Source organism: Balaenoptera physalus (assembly GCF_965194825.1).
Source record: "Balaenoptera physalus genome assembly, chromosome: 1".
NCBI classification, from domain to species: Eukaryota; Metazoa; Chordata; class Mammalia; order Artiodactyla; family Balaenopteridae; genus Balaenoptera; species Balaenoptera physalus.
The window spans coordinates 87,451,962-87,472,574 of record NC_138882.1 but is presented as its reverse complement, the minus strand read 5'-3'; the positions used below and the strand labels follow the sequence as shown (position 1 = coordinate 87,472,574).

Below are 20,613 nucleotides of genomic sequence, written 5' to 3'. Positions count from 1 at the left end.
ACTCTAGCAATGTTAGTGGGTGAACTGGTGGCAGGACATACAGGTGGACACCCACAATTTAGATTGCTTTTAATTATAGAAGTAGTAAATGTACATAGGGAAAAATGTTAATACAAAAAGGATATGAAATTAGAAAAAGAAAAAGATCCTTTTTCTTCTCCCTATCCAATTCCCCAGAGGCCACACTGTTGTTTCTTGTGTAAAGAAAGACATGATTTAGACAGAGACACCATTAAGTTTGAGTGTTGCTATTAAACCACATATAAGTTTTAGGAAATTGTGAATGCTTGCCTTTTACACAAGACAGAAACAGCTGATAAACCAGCCACCTCTCCTGCTGATACCATATTTTCAGCTTTTGATACCAGAGAAATTTTCTACAGTCTCTGCCACAATGATAGTAGGTTGTTCCATTTACAAGAAATCCTGTTTAACTTAATGTCCTATTCATGGTGAGTCATCTTTCACTTTTAGTAGGGAAAAAAAAATCTTTGCTCAGGGTGGGGCTGCATTCAAGTTTAGGTGTTCATCCAGAAGCTTTGCATAATCTGTGTTGTCTGCACTTCTCAGGAATGAGGCAGGAATCAGGAGTGGCTGACTATCCTTAGAAATTTGCAGTCCTTGCATCAGTATCAGTCAGTCCCATTTTCCCTGCTGGGAAGGCTTCTCTATCTCTGGCTCCTTGTCTCCTTTTTTTATTTCTCCCTCATTAACTAATTTGTAGAGTAGGCATCAGACCATATGCAGCCTTGGAAGGGAAGTGGTTGGCTTTGCCAGCCCTGAAACCCATCCCCTCTCCCCCCGTGTTGAGGCCACAAAGAACATCAGGATACAGTCATTTCAGCTAGTGGGTTTTTCTTTGTTTTTTGGGTTGTTTTGTTTTGTTTTGGCTGCGTTGGGTCTTTGTTGCTGCGCGTGGGCTTTCTCTAGTTGTGAGTGGGAGCTACTCTTCGTTGTGCTGTGCGGGCTTCTCATTGCAGTGGCTTCTCTTGTTGCAGAGCACGGGCTCTAGGCTCGCAGGCTTCAGTAGTTGTGGCACGCAAGCTCAGTAGTTGTGGCTCGCGGGCTCTAGAGCGCAGGCTCAGTAGTTGTGGCGCATGGGCTTAGTTGCTCCGTGGCATGTGGGAGCTTCCCGGACCAGGGCTCGAACCCGTGTCCCCTGCATTGGCAGGCGGCTTCTTAACCACTGCGCCACCAGGGAAGCCCCAGGTTTTTTAAAAGAAGAAAAAAAGTTTATATCTACTGGTGGCTGTCAGATTGTATTTCTTCCATTGGCAGCTCAGGTTTCCTTATGCTCTAAGTATAGCTATATTTGCCCTGAACTCTTCCTCTGATGGTCAGAAAACTGAAGCTTGTGCTTTCAGCTAGTGGGGGATGGGGTGGGGGTTAAGAGTTAACACATGTTTTTCCTAAACGAAGAGGAGAATGGTACCTTGTATGTTAGGCATCCATATACCCGACTTGCCCAGGACAGTCAGTTTATTGAGACATAATCATTAAATGCACCCCTTTTCATTCTCAAAAGTGTACTGGTTTGAACAACAAAGTATATAGTCACCTAACTTGTATGCTACGTTAAGGATTTGTGATACATGCCCATGAAAAGATAGCGAGCTCCTTAAGGTAATAGTTAAGTTCTGTATGAGAATCCCAAGTGCCAGAAGCTGGAAGTGCAGGGGAAGAGACTGCTGTGGCCCGGGTGCAGGGAAGGCTTCACAGAGAGAAGGGGCTTTCGGTCGGGCTTGACTGGACAGCAAGGGCTAGAGAAAGGAGAAGACGGAAGGGAGCTCATCTGTACTACTACAGAGTAGGCTCTTGTGTGCGATCTCATTTAATCCTCATAACAACTTCATGAAATTGGTTACAGTAGTATCCTTATTTTTATATGAGGAAAAAAGAGGCTTAGAGAGGCCAAAGTCCCACAACATGAAGCAGAGCTGAGATTCAGCTCCAGTCTGTGGTCTTTTCAAATGGCAGTTCTGCTGCTTTCAGACAGAGGAGAACAAATAGCGCAAAGGACAGAGCTGGGAATGTGCACGTCATGTATTGTGGGTGGCAAATGGACCAGTCAGGGTGGGGTAGTGGTGGGTGCTGACAGGGGAAAGGAATGCCACCACCTCCCTTGGTTGTTCCTGTTCCAAGATTTGCTGAAAGTCCCAGAGTATTCCTTTCGTGTTAGTTCCTTTTGGTCGTTCTCTGAGCTTGACTGAGCACAAGGGATTAGTTATTCACCTTCCTCTGGGGGTCATTTCTCCTCCCCTCAGAGCCATGAAGTTGCATTTGGTCCCTACTTTCTGCTTTTCTGCTTTATCTTCTCTTGGTGCTGGGGATCTGACTGATCCTGATTCGGCTGCCACTTGGAATGAAACAGCACTAACATGAGTTTTGGAAAGATTCTCCGAGGGCCTCTTCAAGCCCAGCAATAGGCCTCTCCCCCTGCTCTGCCTTTTCTCTGTTCCTCCTCCCTTTATTCTCCAGAGTCAGGGCCATATGGCCTCTCATGTTTGTATAGTTCCCTCTCTAGAGAACATGGTGCCCTCCCTTACTGCTTCAGTGATCAAGTTATCTCAGCAGCCACTTATCTCAAGTGCTTTGTTGCCACTTTGGTCCACAGCCATCTGGGCAGTTCTTGGTATCCAGGAAACAGAGGGGCCTTCTCTGGTATCAGGAGGACGAATTGCAAGTCAGAGGAGTTAATATAGGCCTTGGGTCTTGGGTACAGAATTCTCATATTGTGCTGGCAAAGAGTTTAATATTGAAAAGAATCTTCCCACTCCCATGCTGTTCAGTGTGAATGGGTCTTGGCTGCCACCCTCTTGAAATAGGCTTAGAGAAATGGGCACAGGGGAGAACCTAAGGGCAGACTTTCCCCAGAGGCCCTTTGCCCAAAACCTTGACAGATAACCTCTGCCTTTTGTCCTTCTCTCTAGGGATGGGAGTAGGAGATGGAGAAGAGGGTGGTTTAAAAATAAAAACCTTTCTAGTTACGAGATAGGACAATTTATACCACCAGAAGTCTTCTAAAATTGTCCCTTTCTGGCTTTGGCTTTCTGGGCAAGTGAGGGGAGTAGGTAACAGCCAATACAAGGAAGATGATTCTAGGTTCTCCTAGATTCTCTTTTTTCCTAAAGTTACATTACTTGATAAACTGTTCCTTGTTATGTTTTACTCCTCTGAACACCTTTCCCACTTTTCTAAACTCTTCTATCTAGCAAATCTTCCCTGATTGAAGAAGCCAGAGTGGATTTTCACCTTTCTGTAACCCAGTAGTTCTCAACTGGGGGTGACTTTGCGCCGCAGGGAATATTTGGCAAAGTCTGGAGACATTTTTGATTGTCATGACTGGAGGTGCTGCTAGCATCTAGTGGGTGGAGTTTGGGGGATTCTGCCACACACCCTGCAATGCACAGGACAGCAGCCCCGTGCTGAAATCAAGAAACTAGTGTGTCACTTTTGTCTCTCTTATTCCTTCCTCTCTTTCAGGAGTAGGCTGAGATAGAAATTCAGAAGTAAACTGGTAAGATAGAATCCTTGTGCCTAAGCTGAGCCATGGACTGTATAGTCTCATTCCACCTGGCCAAATGCTTCTACTGGGGATGAAATAATAATTCTTACAGTGCCTACCCCTTGGGTTGTTTTGAGGATTAAATGATTAGCTAATGCATGTAAAAATATTAGAACAGTACATGGGGGACTTCCCTGGCGGTGCAGTGGTTAAGAATCCGCCTGCCAATGCAGGGGACACGGGTTCAATTCCTGGTCCGGGAAGATCCCACATGCCGCAGAGCAACAAAGCCCGTGCGCCACAACTACTGAGCCTGTGCTCTGGAGCCCGCGCGCCACAACTACTGAGCCCGTGTGCCTAGAGCCCGTGCTCCACGACTAGAGAAGCCACCAGAATGAGAAGCCCAAGCACCGCAATGAAGAGTAGCCCCTGCTTGCCGCAACTAGAGGAAGCCCTCACACAGCAACAGAGACCCAACGCAGCCGAAAAAAAATTTTTTTAATACATGGCACACTCAATAGATATTTCAAAACAAAACCCCTCTCTTTGCTATTGTGGGCACCTTTAGGTTTTAATGAATTTTATTTAAAATTCTGGTAGGGAGATGCAAGGGAACAAGATTAATAATAACGACAGATATGCCTCCCTCCTCAGAGTTCTTATCAGCAGAAACTTTCCAAAGCTTTAAAAATAAAAGTTCCAGCAGCAGCAGCAACTGTTCTTGCTTTAATCTGAACCTGCTGCAGAAAGTGTCTGTTTCTTGGGTGTGAGAGTGTTGTTTATATCTGGTTATGGTTGAAGCTCCTCTGGGTAGGGGGAGTTTTCATGGACTAGATATCTAAATAATGGACTAGATCTTATTTTTACCTTTATTTTCAAAGTCTGTTCACCTATTCTCATGATTTAGAAGTGCAAGGATTCTTTTCCCTATTTTAAAAATGGGGGAAAAGTACAAACCAGGGTTGATATGGTTTGAATACATCAGCTACCCCAGATGCTTTACTTTTGACTTCTCCCCAAGTGCCCAAAGAAGCATAAGAATCAGAGAATGATTTACTGCTGTTCTTCTGAAAGTTAACGTTCAAGGAGACAGTGTAGTAGAGAGGAAGGAGCACTTTTCCACTAACTAGATATGCGTGGAATGCTTAAAGCTTAGCTAAAACACGTATGCCCTCTTAGCTAATATCCTTATCCATGAAATGAGGACCCATAAGACTATATGACCTCCCTCCTCTGTGGAGATCAGTGAGAGGATGTGTGTGCAGCCCTACATGAGTATAAGGTAACCGGAAATGGATAGAGATGCTTCTGTTAATTTCCCACTGTCCTGCCTCTCTAGGAGTCCCGACCCATACATGTTGTGCTGGGAAATGAAGCCTGTGACTTGGACTCCATGGTGTCAGCTCTCGCCCTGGCTTTTTATCTGGCAAAGGTGAGTACCTAGGAACAGAGTGCCTTAAAATGAAAAGATTTGGATTCAAGACCCAGATCTGCTACTTAACAGCATTTAGCCTTGGGTAAGTCAGATCCCTTAACTTTGCTGAGTCTCCTGTCACCACCTATAAAATCTGAAATGGTAATATTTTGCAGTGTTGCTGTGAGGATCAAATGAACAAATGTATTTTGAAGAATTTGTAAACCATAAAACAATATTCAAACAGTTAATTATTGAATTCCTTATGGGTATCAGTGGTCTGTGTATGTTCCTCATGCCCATGTCAGCTCTGGAAGACTGATATTGCCTTCTCTCCAGCATCTAGAAGTAGGTCTTTTCCATGAGTTGTCTTGTTGACCTTCATGCTATTGCTAAGAAGGAGAGAGGGCAAGAGTCATCCTTTTATTTTGATAAGACTGGGTAACTGCGGCTTTGAGGAAGGCAGTAACTTACCCAAGATCATGTCTCCCTTGGTCCCAACAGTCTTGTGACTTTTCCTGTCCTATTACATAACATAGCCATACCTTCTTTTCACTTTCCTCTCTAGACAACTGAGGCTGAAGAAGTCTTTGTGCCAGTTTTAAATATAAAACGTTCTGAGCTACCTCTACGAGGTGACAATGTCTTCTTCCTTCAGAAGACTCACATTCCAGAGTCCCTCTTGATTTTCCGGGATGAGATTGACCTCCATGCATTGCAGCAGGCTGGCCAGCTCACCCTCATCCTTGTTGACCATCATGTCTTACCCAAGTAAGTGGAAGAAAGTTAAGCTGATACTTACCATGTGCCCTGGGCTGTGATGAGTGAGGTTTTTAAAGGGTAGAAGAAAGAATGTTTTCTCACAGGATCTCACAGGCTAAGCATTGTTGATGGGTGATATCAGATATAGAAAGACAATACAAAATATTGTCAGTTCTCTAGTTATACAAGTAATAAAAAGAAATAGAAACATGGAGAGTTCAAACTAAAGGATGACTCAGAAATATTGTAAATCTACCTTTGGTATCATTGTTTTAAGATTTCATGGCAGATTTATTACAATAGAAACCTTTGAATAATGGTTACAACTGCATTTTTAACTTTTAAAAAGTTAGCAATATCATTTCCTCCATAAAGCAATATCTCTTTAATGCTATTTAACAAACGTACACATCTATGATAATCCCATCCCTAATTTAGGACTGGAAAAAAACTGCCAACAAAGCAATACAAGTACAAGACCTTCCCAAGTGTGTCTGGCTCCTGCTAATAGTAATATGAATATTTTTTCTTAAGCACACTGGTTATAGCAGGACATTGACAGAGGACAGCCTAAGGATACTAACCCATCTATCCACTCGCTCATTAATAAATTTCTATTTAGAGGACGAAGGTGAGGTAGAATCTCTGTTCTCAAGAAGCTGTCAGTCAGAGGAGGGAACTAGGTAAACAGGTCATTGTAATGGGTGTTAGAGGTAAGTGGTGACCGTCACTCTAGGGGACAGTAGTTACATGCAGGATGGAGTGGTTAAATATGCGAGAGGAGAGTAGAGGGGAGTGTCAGGAAAGGTTTCCTAATGGAGTTGATCCTTGATCTCAGTCTTGAAAGACTAGGTATTTGCTTGGTGAATGAGGAGTTGAGGTAGTTAGGAAAAGCAAAACGCAGGCAGGTATGAAATAGCATGGTGAGTTGGGAGAACTGAGATTTGTTTTGCATAACTGGAACATAAAATATGAGGGAGGAGTAGGACATAAAAAAGATAAGACTAGAGAAGTAGGCAGGGGCCAGATCATGGAGATCTTGTAGGCCTTGCCAAGGAGATTAGACTTTATTTTGAGCCATGGGGAACTATTGTTAATTCTATTTATTCCAGATCCTAGCAGAACCAAATTTGCATTTTTCAAATGATCTTTCAGGTAGTCTTATGGAGGACAGTTTAGGAGGGCACTGGAAGAGGTGTTTGGTTAAGGAACTATTGGAGTAGTTCAGATGAGAGAGGTTGAGGGCCAAGAATAAGGCAGTAGCAGAGGGTTGGAAAGGAGGGAATGGATGGGAATTGAGCCAGAAGCCACAGGTGACCTGCATGAAATTTGGATATTAAGTGAATTGAGGGAACAGGAGAGATTTAGATGTTGGGTGTCCAGGTGTCAACTGGAAAGACAACCCTAAAGGATATCAAATATGTGGGTGAGATACTGGTAGCAGATACTTCGTCAAATTCACCTATACGATGTTTAAAGATGGCTTCAGTTATAATATTTAAGAGAAGAACTGAGAGAAGTGAGGCAGAGGTAGAAGTGATCAAAGGTCTAAGTGTCTGCCTAAGATGTCTGTTTTCTTCATGAGTAAGGTGCAGCTGGAGTGCCCCTACCTATCTTTCTTTCTCTTTTCCCCCACACCTCCCCCCTTTCCCATACAGAAGTGACGCAGCCTTAGAGGAGGCAGTAGCAGAGGTGCTAGACCATCGGCCCATCGATCAGAAACACTGCCCTCCCTGCCATGTTTCAGTTGAGCTGGTGGGGTCCTGCGCTACCCTGGTGGCCGAGAGAATCCTGCAGAGGGCACCAGAGATCTTGGACAGGCAAACTGCAGCCCTTCTTCATGGTGAGGGTGGCTTGGGGGTTGGGACCTGATTAGTTCCTTTATTCCCATGCCAGAGAAGGGAAAGTGGAGAAGTCTAGACTCTTCCAGCCTGACCACACCCTCTCAAAGCCATTTAGTAGATATGAGGGAGGGGATTCTTTCAGGGGGCAGTTAGGCATTAAAAAGGCTGTGGGATACTTTGTCCTTTGAAGGCCTGTGGAATACTTTGTTGGAGAAAGCAGAAAGGAAGCCCAGAACAACAGACCTAGAAGCTGCCTATTAGTAGCATTGTATAATGGAAAGAGGACTAGCCAAAGAAGCAGGAAATGAATTCTAATACCATTTCTGCCCAGGAAGTAGTTATATGACCTTGAGCAAATCTCCTAACCTTTTTTGTTCTTATTTTCTCCATTTGTAAAAAAAAAAGAAAGAGAAAGAGAGAGAGAATTGGATTAGACTATCTCTTCCAGCTGGAATTTGGCCTATGGAAGAGAGGTCATCTCTCTCTGACTAGGTTTCAAAATCTCCAAGAATTGAGATATTTACACTTCTTTTCTACTTTTTCCCCATTTCCCTGCCTACATTTTAGTTTGGATTTGGGCTGTCTTACTCAGGACATTGTCCCAGTTTGTTTTGTCTTCAGTGAGTTGCCATACAGTCTTCTTTGGTGTTGTGTCCATTTGATTTGAGGGTTATGTGTGTTCTAGTTGTCAGGCATGGAGGCCACAGGATTTGAGTTCTGCCATCCTCCTTCTCCACAGGAGCAATCATCCTGGACTGTGTGAACATGGACCTTAAAATTGGAAAGGCAACCCTAAAGGACAACCAGTATGTGGAGAAACTAGAGGCCCTCTTCCCAGATCTGCCCAACAGAAACGATATCTTTGATTCTCTGCAAAAAGCAAAGTTTGATGTATCAGGTATGAAGTGTTAAACTGGTGGACAAAAGCCTTGTTCATTATGTTCTTGAATACCATCAAAACAATTTCAGAGCGTTCATAATGATTTAAGCTTTATACCAGAAAGAAGCTAGGTAGTGTGTGAGTCTGATCATGAATTAATCAGTCATTTACTGGATTGTTCTATCCTGGCTATTGGGTGGATGAGAAGGAATATATTAAGAGTCTCAGAGGTTTCCAGTCTAATTAGAGAATATAGACATATAAATAAAGTATGCTGAGGGAATACAGTCGTCCCCTGGTATCTGCAGAGAATTGGTTCCAGGATCCCCCAGAGATACCAAAATCCTCGGATACTCAAGCCCCTTACGTAAAATGGCATAGTATAATGAATACAGTCGGCCCTCCTTATCCATGAATGTGAAGCCTGTGGATACAGAGGGCCAACTCTACTGAATTATCAGAGTGAGATCTAGATAAATAGTTAGGGAAGCAGAAGAAACATTTAGGGTGAATATACAAAGGACGAAGGAAGAGAACAAAAAAACTTCCATGATTTGTTACCCAGCTACCGCCTGTTGACGTAAAAAAAAAAAAGAGAGGTCCCACTTGTACTTTTAGAAAAGTAAAGCAACACAGAATGGGGAAAATCAGGAATAAAAGCCTCTCTTCTTCCATTTACCCTCCTCCCCAGAGTCCCTTGCTCTAAAGGTACCTATTGTGACCCAGTAATCGAAAGTAATTTTTTATTTAGAGTAAATTTCTATTGGGACTTCCCTGGTGGTTCAGTGGGTAAGACTCCACGCTCCCAATGCAGGAGGCCCGGGTTTGATCCCTGGTCGGGGAACTAGATCCCACATGCATGCCACAATGAAGATCCTGCATGCCACAACTAAGACCTGGTGCAGCCAAAATAAATAAATAAATATTATTTTAAATGAATAAATAAATTTCTATTATATAATTACATCCTGAGTTACTAGCCCTGTTCATTGCCCCAAAGAGAGGCTGTGTTTTTCCTCTTCCTTGACCTGTCTTGGTGTCCTCACCTTCCTGGTCTTGGGACCCTGGGTTCTCTTGGTTCTTTTGTTTCACCCTTAGTCTCACATCCACTTTCTAGGACTGACCACAGAGCAGATGCTGAGAAAGGACCAGAAGACCATCTCCAGACAAGGCACTAAGGTGGCCATTAGTGCAATATATATGGATTTGGAGGTAAGAGCAAGATGTAGGTGTGGGTGGAGAGAGAAAACCTTTAGTTTTGTATGTAACCTTGCCCCTCACTCCTGGCCCACCTCCAAAATGTATCTTATCCCTCCTTTTCTCCATCTCTACTCCACAGTCCATCGTCTCTCACTGCACTACTGTAACGGCGCCCATGCTGGTTTCCCTGCCTCCACTTTTGACCCCTGCAAACTGTTCTCCCCACAGCAGCCAGAGTGATCTCTTTAAGACATGTCAGATCCAGGGGAGTAACCTGGTGGTTTAGTGGTTAGGACTCAATGCTTTCACTGCTGTGGCCTGGGTTCAGTCCCTGGTTGGGGAACTGAGATTAAAAAAAAAAAGATATGTCAGATCCTATTGGCCCCCTCCCTTTACTGCCTTTTCATTGCACTTCTAATAAAATCTAAAGGCCTTACAGTGGTTGATAGGGCCCTCCTTTATCAGGCCTTGTCCTTTTCTCTGACTTCTTCTTCATTCCAGCCCCATTCCTACACTCACAGTACTGTAGCCACCCCAGTTTTCTTTCTGTTTTTCAGAACCATTAAGTTCACTCTTAGCTCTCAACTCAGAGCCTTTGCACTCCTTTTGCAGAGCTGGCTCCCTCTTTTCATCCAGGACTTAGCTCAGGTGTCTTCTCTTTTAAGAGGTTTTTCCTGACCACCCTAACTAAAGTAATATCCTCCGTGCTCAAAAATCTCTAAATATTACTTCTTTTTTTGTACATGCAGCTTGTGGGATCTTAGTTCCCTAACCAGGGATTGAACCTGGGCCCCCTGCAGTGGAAGTACGGAGTCCTAACCACTGGACTGCCAGGGAATTCCCATTTTGTTTTCTTCATAGCACTTAGCACACTGAAATAATCATGTTTCATGGTTTCCTTGTTTATTGTCTATATTCCTCTGCTAGTTTATCAGCTCCACCAGAGCAGAGACCCTATTTCTTTTGTTTCTGCTGTATCTCCAGCACCTTTGATAATGCCTGGCACATAGTGGATGCTCAGTGAATTTTGTCAAATGGGTGAGTGAATATAACCCTGATAGTGGTATTTTAATACCTGGTTCCATATCTTATTGGTTTAAATCATTCAACTGATCTGAACACGTACTCTCATAGACTGCACAGCTTTCTCCTAAATAACATGTAAAAATTTTTACTAAATAATTAACTGAAACAGAATAGCATGGCCTCTTCCCTTGCTACTTATAACCTAGTTTGGTAACCAAACATAAGAACACAAAAGGCTTGCCGAGTACCATAATCATAGTACAAATTGACTCATTAGAAATGCTAAGGATAAAGAAAAGCCCTGATCTAAAGCAGCTGGTAGTATTATTCATTGGAGGAAATACTGCGTGAGATTTTGGAGAAGAATATAGATAGATAGACAAAGAATGAAGAGCCAAGGATGCAGTTGTCATGTGTCTGTACTTATTTGTATGCGACCTTGTTCTGTTTTAGAATAAAAATACCCTCAAGGTAAAGACCTTGCTTGATTGATTGCAAGAGCAGGATAGCATTGGACATACCAGGCACATTGCGTACATTATCATTTTTTAATTCTTAAAACAATCAAGTTTGGTAAATGATTTATCCTCATTTTACAGATGAGGAAACTTAAGTCCAGGGATCCTTGATCATATAGCTGATAGGTAACAGAGCTGATTTTCAAACCAATTCTGTCTGAACCCGAAGCCTCACTCTGTGAGGCTCATAGAATGGCCTCATAGAAAGGCTCATTCTCCTCATTCTATATATTGCCTTCTAGCACATAAATAGCACAGAGTAAACATTAGATACCTTTTTTATGGAGTACAAGTCCCAGGTTAACATGCAAAGAAACCCTTCATAAGCATCTTCTGTTGAGGGTGATAATGAGGATCCAGCGGCAGCCCTCATCCCTGTCCATTTCTTCTGTTTTAGGCCTTTCTGCAGAGGTCTGGCCTCATTGCAGATCTCCATGCCTTCTGCCAGGCTCACAGCTACGATGCCCTGGTCGCCATGACTATCTTTTTCAACACTTACAATGAGCCAGTGCGGCAGTTGGCAGTTTTCTGTCCCCACGCAGCACTCCGAGTGACGGTGAGTCCCTGTCCCTTCTCCAGCCTCAGGACCCTACAGAGTTCTGCCTATACGCACTGTCCTGTGCTGTAAAGACCTCTCCTTCGTTCTTGTATTTATCCAGAGGTCCTTGATCTGTTTCCAGAATCTCCACTACCCGCTTTTTTCCCATTCTCTCTATGTGTGAATATCCTTAATCATACTCTTGTTGAGAAAGGGAGATTCCAAAGAGAACTGGAGACGCAATTCCTACTTAGAAGGAATTGAACTCAGGTTAAAAGGACGTGTTATAAATCTGGAGTTAAAACTTGATTCTTGGTTTAATCATTAATTCCTCACCCCTGAAAATCAATTCCTTTCTTTTTACCTTATTGCCTTGAAAATTGGAAACAGACGAGAAACCTTTTCTACTACTTAACCAGTTTGTGCTAACTCTGTAGAGAAGTGGTCTAGGAGCAGGTTTGTTTTTTTTCCCTGATCTTCCATTTGGCCACCTTTCCCACCTCCTCCCCTTTCTTTTCCTCTGTTGGTTACTGATAAGCCCAGGGAAGAATTTAAAAGTGGACTTAAGGCAGTCCAGGGATTCTTCGGATTTCTTAGCAGTGAGGACTGCTGCAGACTGGTCTGAATACAGCTGGATAATCTTTTTTGTGCATAAAAGGTATGTCTGCCCCTTCCCACCTCTCTTTGCCTTTATCTTCTCCTCCAGGAAGCAAATGTAATTTCATGCAGTGGAAAGTAGTTTGGCATTGTGGAAAGAACTACAGCTTTTAAAGGCAGATAGATAGGCTTTTCTGTCCCAGATTTGCCACTTACTTGCTCTTTGACCAAAGGCAAGTCAGTTGACTTCTGATTCTGTAAATGTCATATTACCACCTACTAATTAGTGTGATGTAATCATTAAACATAATATCATATGTAAGGTTCATTGCTGGGCACAATGTTCTCTTACTAATCATGTCATGAAGGAAAGGGTGCTTTGACCGTAAGAAGTACCTCTCCCCACCTTCCGAAATCTCCCCTCCTTCTCCCCACCATGGTTCCTCTGGAACTCTGTAGGTATCTGATAACTCTACCATTGCCCGGGCTGCCTCTGTGCTGGGAAATGGTAGTCCTCTTTTCACGGTCTGCCCTACCATTTCCTCTCATCCTCCTTTGTTAGGAATAGTATAATATAGTAATTTAGAACACCAGCTCTGATGACAGACCTGAGTTCAAGTATCAACTTTGTTTCATTCAAACTTGACCTTTGGCGACACATAGTAATCAAACTGACAAGAATTAAAGACAAAGAAAAACTATTAAACACAACAAGGGAAAAACGACAAATAATATACAAGGGAACTCCCGTAAGCTTAACAGCTGATTTCTCAGCAGAAACTCCACAAGCAACAAGGGAGTGGCACGATGTATTTAAAATGATGAAAGGGAAGAACGTACAACCAAGATTACTCTATCCAGCAAGGATCTCATTCAGATTCGATGGAGAAATCAAAAGCTTTACAGACAAGCAAAAGCTAAGAGAATTCAGCACCACCAAACCAGCTCTACAACAAACGCTAAAGGAATTTCTCTAGGTGGGAAACACAAGAGAGGAAAAAGACCTACAGAAACAAACCCAAAACAATTAAGAAAATGGTAATAGGAACATACATATCAATAATTACCTTAAATGTGAATGGATTAAATGCTCCAACCAAAAGACACAGGCTCGCTGAATGGATACAAAAACAAGACCCATATATATGCTGTCTACAAGAGACCCATTTCAGACCTAGGGACACATACAGACTGAAAGTGAGGGGATGGAAAAAGATATTCCATGCAAATGGAAATCAAAAGAAAGATGGAGTAGCAATACTCATATCAGATAAAATAGACTTTAAAGAATGTTACAAGAGACAAGGAAGAACACTACATAGTGATCAAGGGATCAATCTAAGAAGAAGATAAAACAATTATAGATATATATGCACCCAACAGAGGAGCACCTAAATACATAAGGCAAATGCTAACAGCTCTAAAAGAGAAAATCGACAGTAACACAATAATAGTGGGCGACTTTAACACCTCCCTTACACCAATGGACAGATCATCCAGACAGAAAATTAATAAGGAAACACAGCTTTAAATGACACAAGAGACCAGATAGATTTAATTGATATTTATAGGACATTCCATTCGAAAACAGCAGATTATACTTCCTTCTCAAGTGCACACAGAACATTCTCCAGGATAGATCACACCTTGAGTTACAAATCAAGCCTCGGTAAATTTAAGAAAATTGAAATCATATCAAGCATCTTTTCCGACCACAACAGTATGACATTAGAAATAAGTTACAGGGAAAAAAATGTAAAAAACACAAACACATGGAGGCTTAACAATACGTTACAAAATAACCAAGAGATCACTGAAGAAATCAAGGAGGAAATCAAAAAATACCTAGATACAAATGACAATGAAAACACAATGATCCAAAACCTGTGGGATGCAGCAAAAGCAGTTCTAAGAGGGAAGTTTATAGCAATACAATACTACCTCAAGAAACAAGAAAAATCTCAAGTAAACAATCTAACCTTACACCTGAAAGAGCTAGAGAAAGAAGAACAAGCAAAACCCAAAGTTAGTAGAAGGAAAGAAAAAGATCAGAGCAGAAATAAATGAAATAAAAACAAAGAAAACAATAGCAAAGATCAATAAAACTAAAAGCTGGTTCTTTGAGAAAATAAAATTGATAAACCTTTAGCCAGACTCATCAAGAAAAAGAGGAAGAGGACTCAAATCAATAAAATTAGAAATGAGGGACTTCCCTGGTGGAGCAGTGGTTAAGAATCCACCTGCCATAAATGCCCACCGACAGACGAATGGATAAAGAAGATGTGGCACATATATACAATGGAATATTACTCAGCCATAAAAAGGAACGAAATTGGGTCATTTGTAGAGACGTAGATGCATCTGGAGACTGTCATACAGAGTGAAGTAAGTCAGAAAGAGAAAAACAAATATCATGTATTAACGCATATATGTGGACTGTAGAAAATGATACAGATGAACTGGTTTGCAGAGCAGAAATTGAGACACAGAGGTAGAGAAAAAACGTGTGGACACCATGGGGGGAAAGCGGCGGGGGGGTGGGGGTTGTGGTGTGATGAATTGGGAGATTGGGATTGACATGTATACATTGATGTGTATAAAATGGATGACTAATAAGAAAAAATAAATAAAAAATAAAAAAAGAATCCATCTGCCAGTGCAGGGTTTGATCCCTGCTCCAGGAAGATCCCACATACCACAGAGCAACTAAGCCCGTGCACCACAACTGCTGAGCCTGTGCTCTAGAGGCCACAAGCCACAATTACTGAACCCATGAGCCACAACTACTGAAGCCCACGCGCCTAGAGCCTGTGCTTTGCAACAAGAGAAGCCACCACAATGAGAAGCCCACGCACCACAACGAAGAGTAGCCCCCACTTGCTGCAACTAGAGAAAGCCCACATGCAGCAACGAAGAGCCAACGCAGCCAAAAATAAATTAAATAAATTTAAAAAAAATAAAATTAGAAATGAAAAAGAGGTTACAGCGGACATCGCAGAAATACAAAGCATCATAAGAGACTACTACAGGCAACTCTGCGCCAATAAAATGGACAACCTGGAAGAAATGGACAAATTCTTAGAAAGATGTAGCCTTCTGAGACTGAACCAGGAAGAAATAGAAAATATGAACAGACCAATCAGAAGTAATGAAATTGAAACTGTGATTAAAAATCTTACAACAAACAAAAGTCCAGGACCAGATGGCTTCACAGGTGAATTCTATCAAACATTTAGAGAAGAGCTAACACCCATCCTTCTCAAACTCTTCCCAAAAATTGCAGAGGAAGGAACACTCCCAAACTCATTCTATGAGGCCACCATCACCCTGATTCCAAAAGCAGACAAAGATGCTACAAAAAAAGAAAATTACACACCAATATCACTGATGAATATAGATGCAAAAATCCTCAACAAAATACTAGCAAACAGAATCCAACAACACATTAAAAAGCTCATACACCATGATCAAGTGGGATTTATCCCAGGGATGCAAGGATTCTTCAGTATACGCAAATCAATCAATGTGATACACCATATTAACAAATTGAAGAATAAAAACCATACGATCATCTCAATAGATGCAGAAAAAGTTTTTGACAAAATTCAACACCGATTTATGATAAAAAACTCTCCAGAAAGTGGGCATAGAGGGAACCTACCTCAACATAATAAAGGCCATATATGACAAACCCACAGCAAACATCATTCTCAATGGTGAAAAACTGGAAGCATTTCCTCTAAGATCAGGAATAAGACAAGGACGTCCACTCTCGCCACTATTATTCAACATAGTTTTGGAAGCCCTAGCCACGGCAATCAGAGAAGAAAAAGAAATAAAAGGAATACAAATTGGAAAAGAAGAAGTAAACCTGTCACTGTTTGCAGATGACATGATAGTATACATAGAAAATCCTAAAGATGCCACCAGAAAACTACTAGAGCTAATCAATGAATTTGATAAAGTTGCAGGATACAAAATTAATGCACAGAAATCTCTTGCATTCCTATACATTAACAATGATAGATCAGAAAGAGAAATTAAGGAAACAGTCCCATTCACCATTACAACAAAAAGAATAAAATACCTAGGAATAAACCTACCTGAGGAGGGAAAAGACCTGTACTCAGAAAACTATAAGACACAGATGAAAGAAATCAACAATGACACAAACAGATGGAGAGATATACGATGTTCTTGGATTGGAAGAATCAATATTGTGAAATTGACTATTCTACCCAAAGCAATATACAGATTCAATGCGATCCCTATCAAATTACCAATGGCATTTTTTACAGAACTAGAACAAAAAATCTTAAAATTTCTATGGAGACCCAAAAGACCCCAAATAGCCAAAGCAATCTTGAGGGAAAAAAGTGGAGCTGGAGGAATCAGACTCCCTGACTTCAGACTATACTACAAAGCTATAGTAATCAGGACAATATGGTACTGGCACAAAACAAATATAGATCAATGGAACAGGATAGAAATCCCAGAGATAAACCTGAGCACCTACAGTCAACTAATCTATGACAAAGGGGGCACGAATATACAATGGAGAAAAGACAGTCTCTTTAATAAGTGGTGCTGGGAAAACTGGACAGCTACATGTAAAACAATGAAATTAGAACACTTCCTAACACCATACACAAAAATAAACTCCAAATGTATTAAAGACCTGAATGTAAGACCAGACACTATAAAACTCTTAGAGGAAAACATAGGAAAAACACTCTTTGACATAAATCACAGCAAGATCTTTTTTTGACCCACCTCCTAGAGTAATGGAAATAAAAACAAAAATAAACAAATAGGACCTAATGAAACTTAAAAGCTTTTGCACAGCAAAGGAAACTATAAACAAGATGAAAAGACAACCCTCAGAATGGGAGAAAATATTTGTAAACTAATCAACGGACAAAGGATTAATCTCCAAAATATATAAACAGCTCATGCAGCTCAATATTAAAAAAATAACCCAATCCAAAAGTGGGCAGAAGACCTAAATAGACATTTCTCCAAAGAAGACATACAGATGGCCAAGAAGCACATGAAAACCTGCTCAACATCACTAATCATTAGAGAAATGCAGATCAAAACTACAATGAGGTATTACCTCACACCGGTTAGAATGGGCATCATCAGAAAATCTACAAACAACAAATGCTGGAGAGGGTGTGGAGAAAAGGTAATCCTCCTACACTGTTGGTAGGAATGTAAATTGATACAGCCACTATGGAGAACAGTATGGAGGTTCCTTAAAAAACTAAACATAGAATTACCATATGACCCAGCAATTCCACTACTGAGCATATACCCAGAGAAAACCATAATTCAAAAAGACACATGCACCCCAGTGTTCATTGCAGCACTACTTACAATAGCCAGGTCATGGAAGCAACCTAAGTGTCCATCGACAGATGAATGGATACAGAAGATGTGATACATATATACAATGGAATATTACTCAGCCATAAAAAGGAACAAAACTGGGTCATTTGTAGAGACACGGATGGACCTAGAGACTGTCATACAGAGTGAAGTAAGTCAGAAAGAGAAAAACAAATACCGTATGTTAACACATATATGTGGAATCTAGAAAAATGGTACAGATGAACTGGTTTGCACGGCAGAAATAGAGACAGATGTAGAGAACAAACGTATGGACACCAAGGGGGGACAGCGGGGGCGAGGTGGTGGTGGGATGAATTGGGAGATTGGGATTGACATATATACACTAATATGTATAAAATAGATAATTAACAAGAACCTGCTGTATAAAAAATAAATAAAATTCAAAAAAAAAAAAAAAACTTGACCTTCGGCAAGTTACCTAATCTAATCCTCAGTTTCCCTACCTGTAAATGAAGGTAATAGTAATACCAACCTGTAAGGTAGTTGTGAGGATTAAATGAGGAAATTAATATTTGAAAATGGCCAGATGTGGCATGATGCCTGGCATACTTCTCACCCCCACTTGATCTATTTATTCTTTCTGCCTGTATTGTTCTCCTGACCTCAGTATAGTAGATGCTTGTCCCATTTCTGCGAAGGATAGAGTTCAAGTTTTTGAGCACAGGAATACCCTTGGAAATAACAGTATCCTAGGAGCTGGGAGTCCCAGGTTCTGGTTCAGACTCTACCATCATCTACATTCAAGGCACTTAATCTCTCTGGGCTTTGGTCTACTTATTAATAAAATGAAATATATCATCTCAAATGTTTCTTCTGTTTCTAAAATACTATGTGTATTAGCTGATGTGCCTTTGTTGTAAGCAATAAAACAACCCTGGATGACTTAATTAAAAAAATATATTTTTTCTCCTCTATAAGAGAAGTCTCTTAGAAGTCTCAGCTTTTTGCTTCACCACCTTATGTACCACCTCCCCATCTTGTCTCCTTTTTAGGTCTGTGGAGTCCTGGAACGCTCCCACTCTCCGTCCCTGAAGCTGACCCCTGCCCCAAGCATCCACCCTAACCTCCAAGCCTATCTTCAAGGCAACACCCAGGTCTCTCGAAAGAAACTTCTGCCTCTGCTCCAGGAAGCCCTGTCAGCATATTTTGACTCCACGAACATCCCTTCAGGACAGCCTGAGACAGAGGGTGTGTCCAGGGAGCAGGTAGACAAGGAATTGGACAGGGCAGGTAACTCCCTGATTCCTGGACTGAGTCAAGATGAGGAGGAGCCTCCACTGCCCCCCACACCCATGAACAGCCTGGTGGATGAGTGCCCTCTGGATCAGGGGCTGCCGAAATTCTCAGCCGAGGTCATCTTTGAGAAATGTAGTCAGATCTCGCTGTCAGAATCTACCACTGCCTCCCGGTCCAAGAAATGACTGTTGGGAGGGGAGGGGCAAGTGAGAGAGATTGCTTGAACCACCCTGAATGCATGTTTTGAGATGTTTCAGCAATTTTGTCTTCGTTGTTCCAGGATCTGGTATACTGTTATCATAAACCTAGGAGGAGAAAGAAGTAAAAGAAAGCTGAGCTGGCTTTCTACCTTTTCCCCACAGTCTCTACCAATCAAACAAATTTTATTATTTAATTTAACTCCTTAAATCTGCACTGACTCTCCTCTATTCCATTTGCCAGGGTCATGATGTAATAACATACACAGTTCCAGCAGAGTGGCACAGAAAGAATGTATACCCCAAAAGTGCCCTAAGTCAGGCTTTTTAACAGAACCAGTATTTCTTATAGAACCAAACATTCATTGTCTCCAGTGTTCATTTATTTTCTTATGAATTCAAGTATTTATTGAACACAATACCTACTTTTAGCTTCTTCCAGTTTTTAGCCTTTAGTTGATTTTCACCTCCATGACTCCTCTTTCTGCCCCCAATTAGGTGATGGTGTCTGATTCCCAGTTTGCTAAGTTTCTATTCTGAGCTTATTGTGACTGTTTCAGGATTGTTTGGGAGCAGATTGGAGGCTATTATCTTCTGTCCTGATCAGCTGGCCTGGCTGTCAGTTTCTTTGGATCCCTCTGTCTCAGAGCCACAGGGACCCTGAAGAGACCCAGAAGACCCCTGGTTCTTGAGAGTTCAGGAGACACCTGGGAAAGCCTTAAGACCTCATGGGCACTCTTCGCAAAAGACAGTAGAACTACAATGAGACCCCCGGCTCTGTCGATTTCTTATCCATCTAATTTTCTCCTTGAGCATAGTAGAAGGAAACATGGAGTTCATACCGAGTGCCATAAACTGTGTGTCTTTTGTCCAGACACTCACTTCTTTAGATCTCATTTCCCCATCTGCAAAACTGATGTTCCCTGGTTTCTGTGATCTGCCTGTTGCCACACCATCCTTTCTTGCCTCCGCTTCTCTGGTTTTTTGTTTGTTTGTTTGTTTCTGTTTCCCTGGGAATGCTCAGGGTCACTGAATTGTCTGTTTATTTGTGATTGTACCAAGGTACTCAGCCTCATGTAGCATGTACAGGGGTATGATTCATCCCATAGTGACCCAGCAAAGAGCTCCCTTCCACTGACTTGTTCTGCATGTGTAGAGTCTCCCTTTTCTCTTCAGACCAACCTGTTCCCCCTTTTCCTACCCCACAGCTCTGTTCCCTGTAAGTTTTCAACAGTTTCGCTGAACAGTGGGGTATGTGATGGTTTTGGCATGATGTCTTCATATGAGGGAAACTGACTTGACTTTGAGGGGATGTTTGTAGCCATTGGAAGGTAAAATAGTGGCGTGATTACTGAACCAAAGGAACTTATGTTGTGTAACTTGGGTACTTTTATTTTGCATTTTGTTAAAGTATTAAATACTTTTTTCCCGTTTGGGGCCTTATTGTCTCTTTTTACAACTATAATCAGGCCTTTCCCTCT

The 20,613-nt window shown here is 41.7% G+C and overlaps 1 protein-coding gene across 1 annotated transcript in view; it reads left to right on the top strand.

Annotated features, from left to right (window-relative positions):
- Positions 1-20,565, top strand: part of PRUNE1 (prune exopolyphosphatase 1) — a 23,700-nt gene extending 3,135 nt beyond the window's left edge. The window contains exons 3-9 of the mRNA XM_082475060.1: positions 4,845-4,937; positions 5,488-5,690; positions 7,340-7,524; positions 8,265-8,423; positions 9,523-9,617; positions 11,547-11,705; positions 18,692-20,565. Of these exons, the coding sequence (XP_082331186.1) occupies positions 4,845-4,937; positions 5,488-5,690; positions 7,340-7,524; positions 8,265-8,423; positions 9,523-9,617; positions 11,547-11,705; positions 18,692-19,120 (1,323 nt within the window). The 3' untranslated portion in view covers positions 19,121-20,565. The remainder of the gene's footprint in view (positions 1-4,844; positions 4,938-5,487; positions 5,691-7,339; positions 7,525-8,264; positions 8,424-9,522; positions 9,618-11,546; positions 11,706-18,691) is intronic.
- The last annotated feature ends 48 nt before the right edge of the window (positions 20,566-20,613 follow it).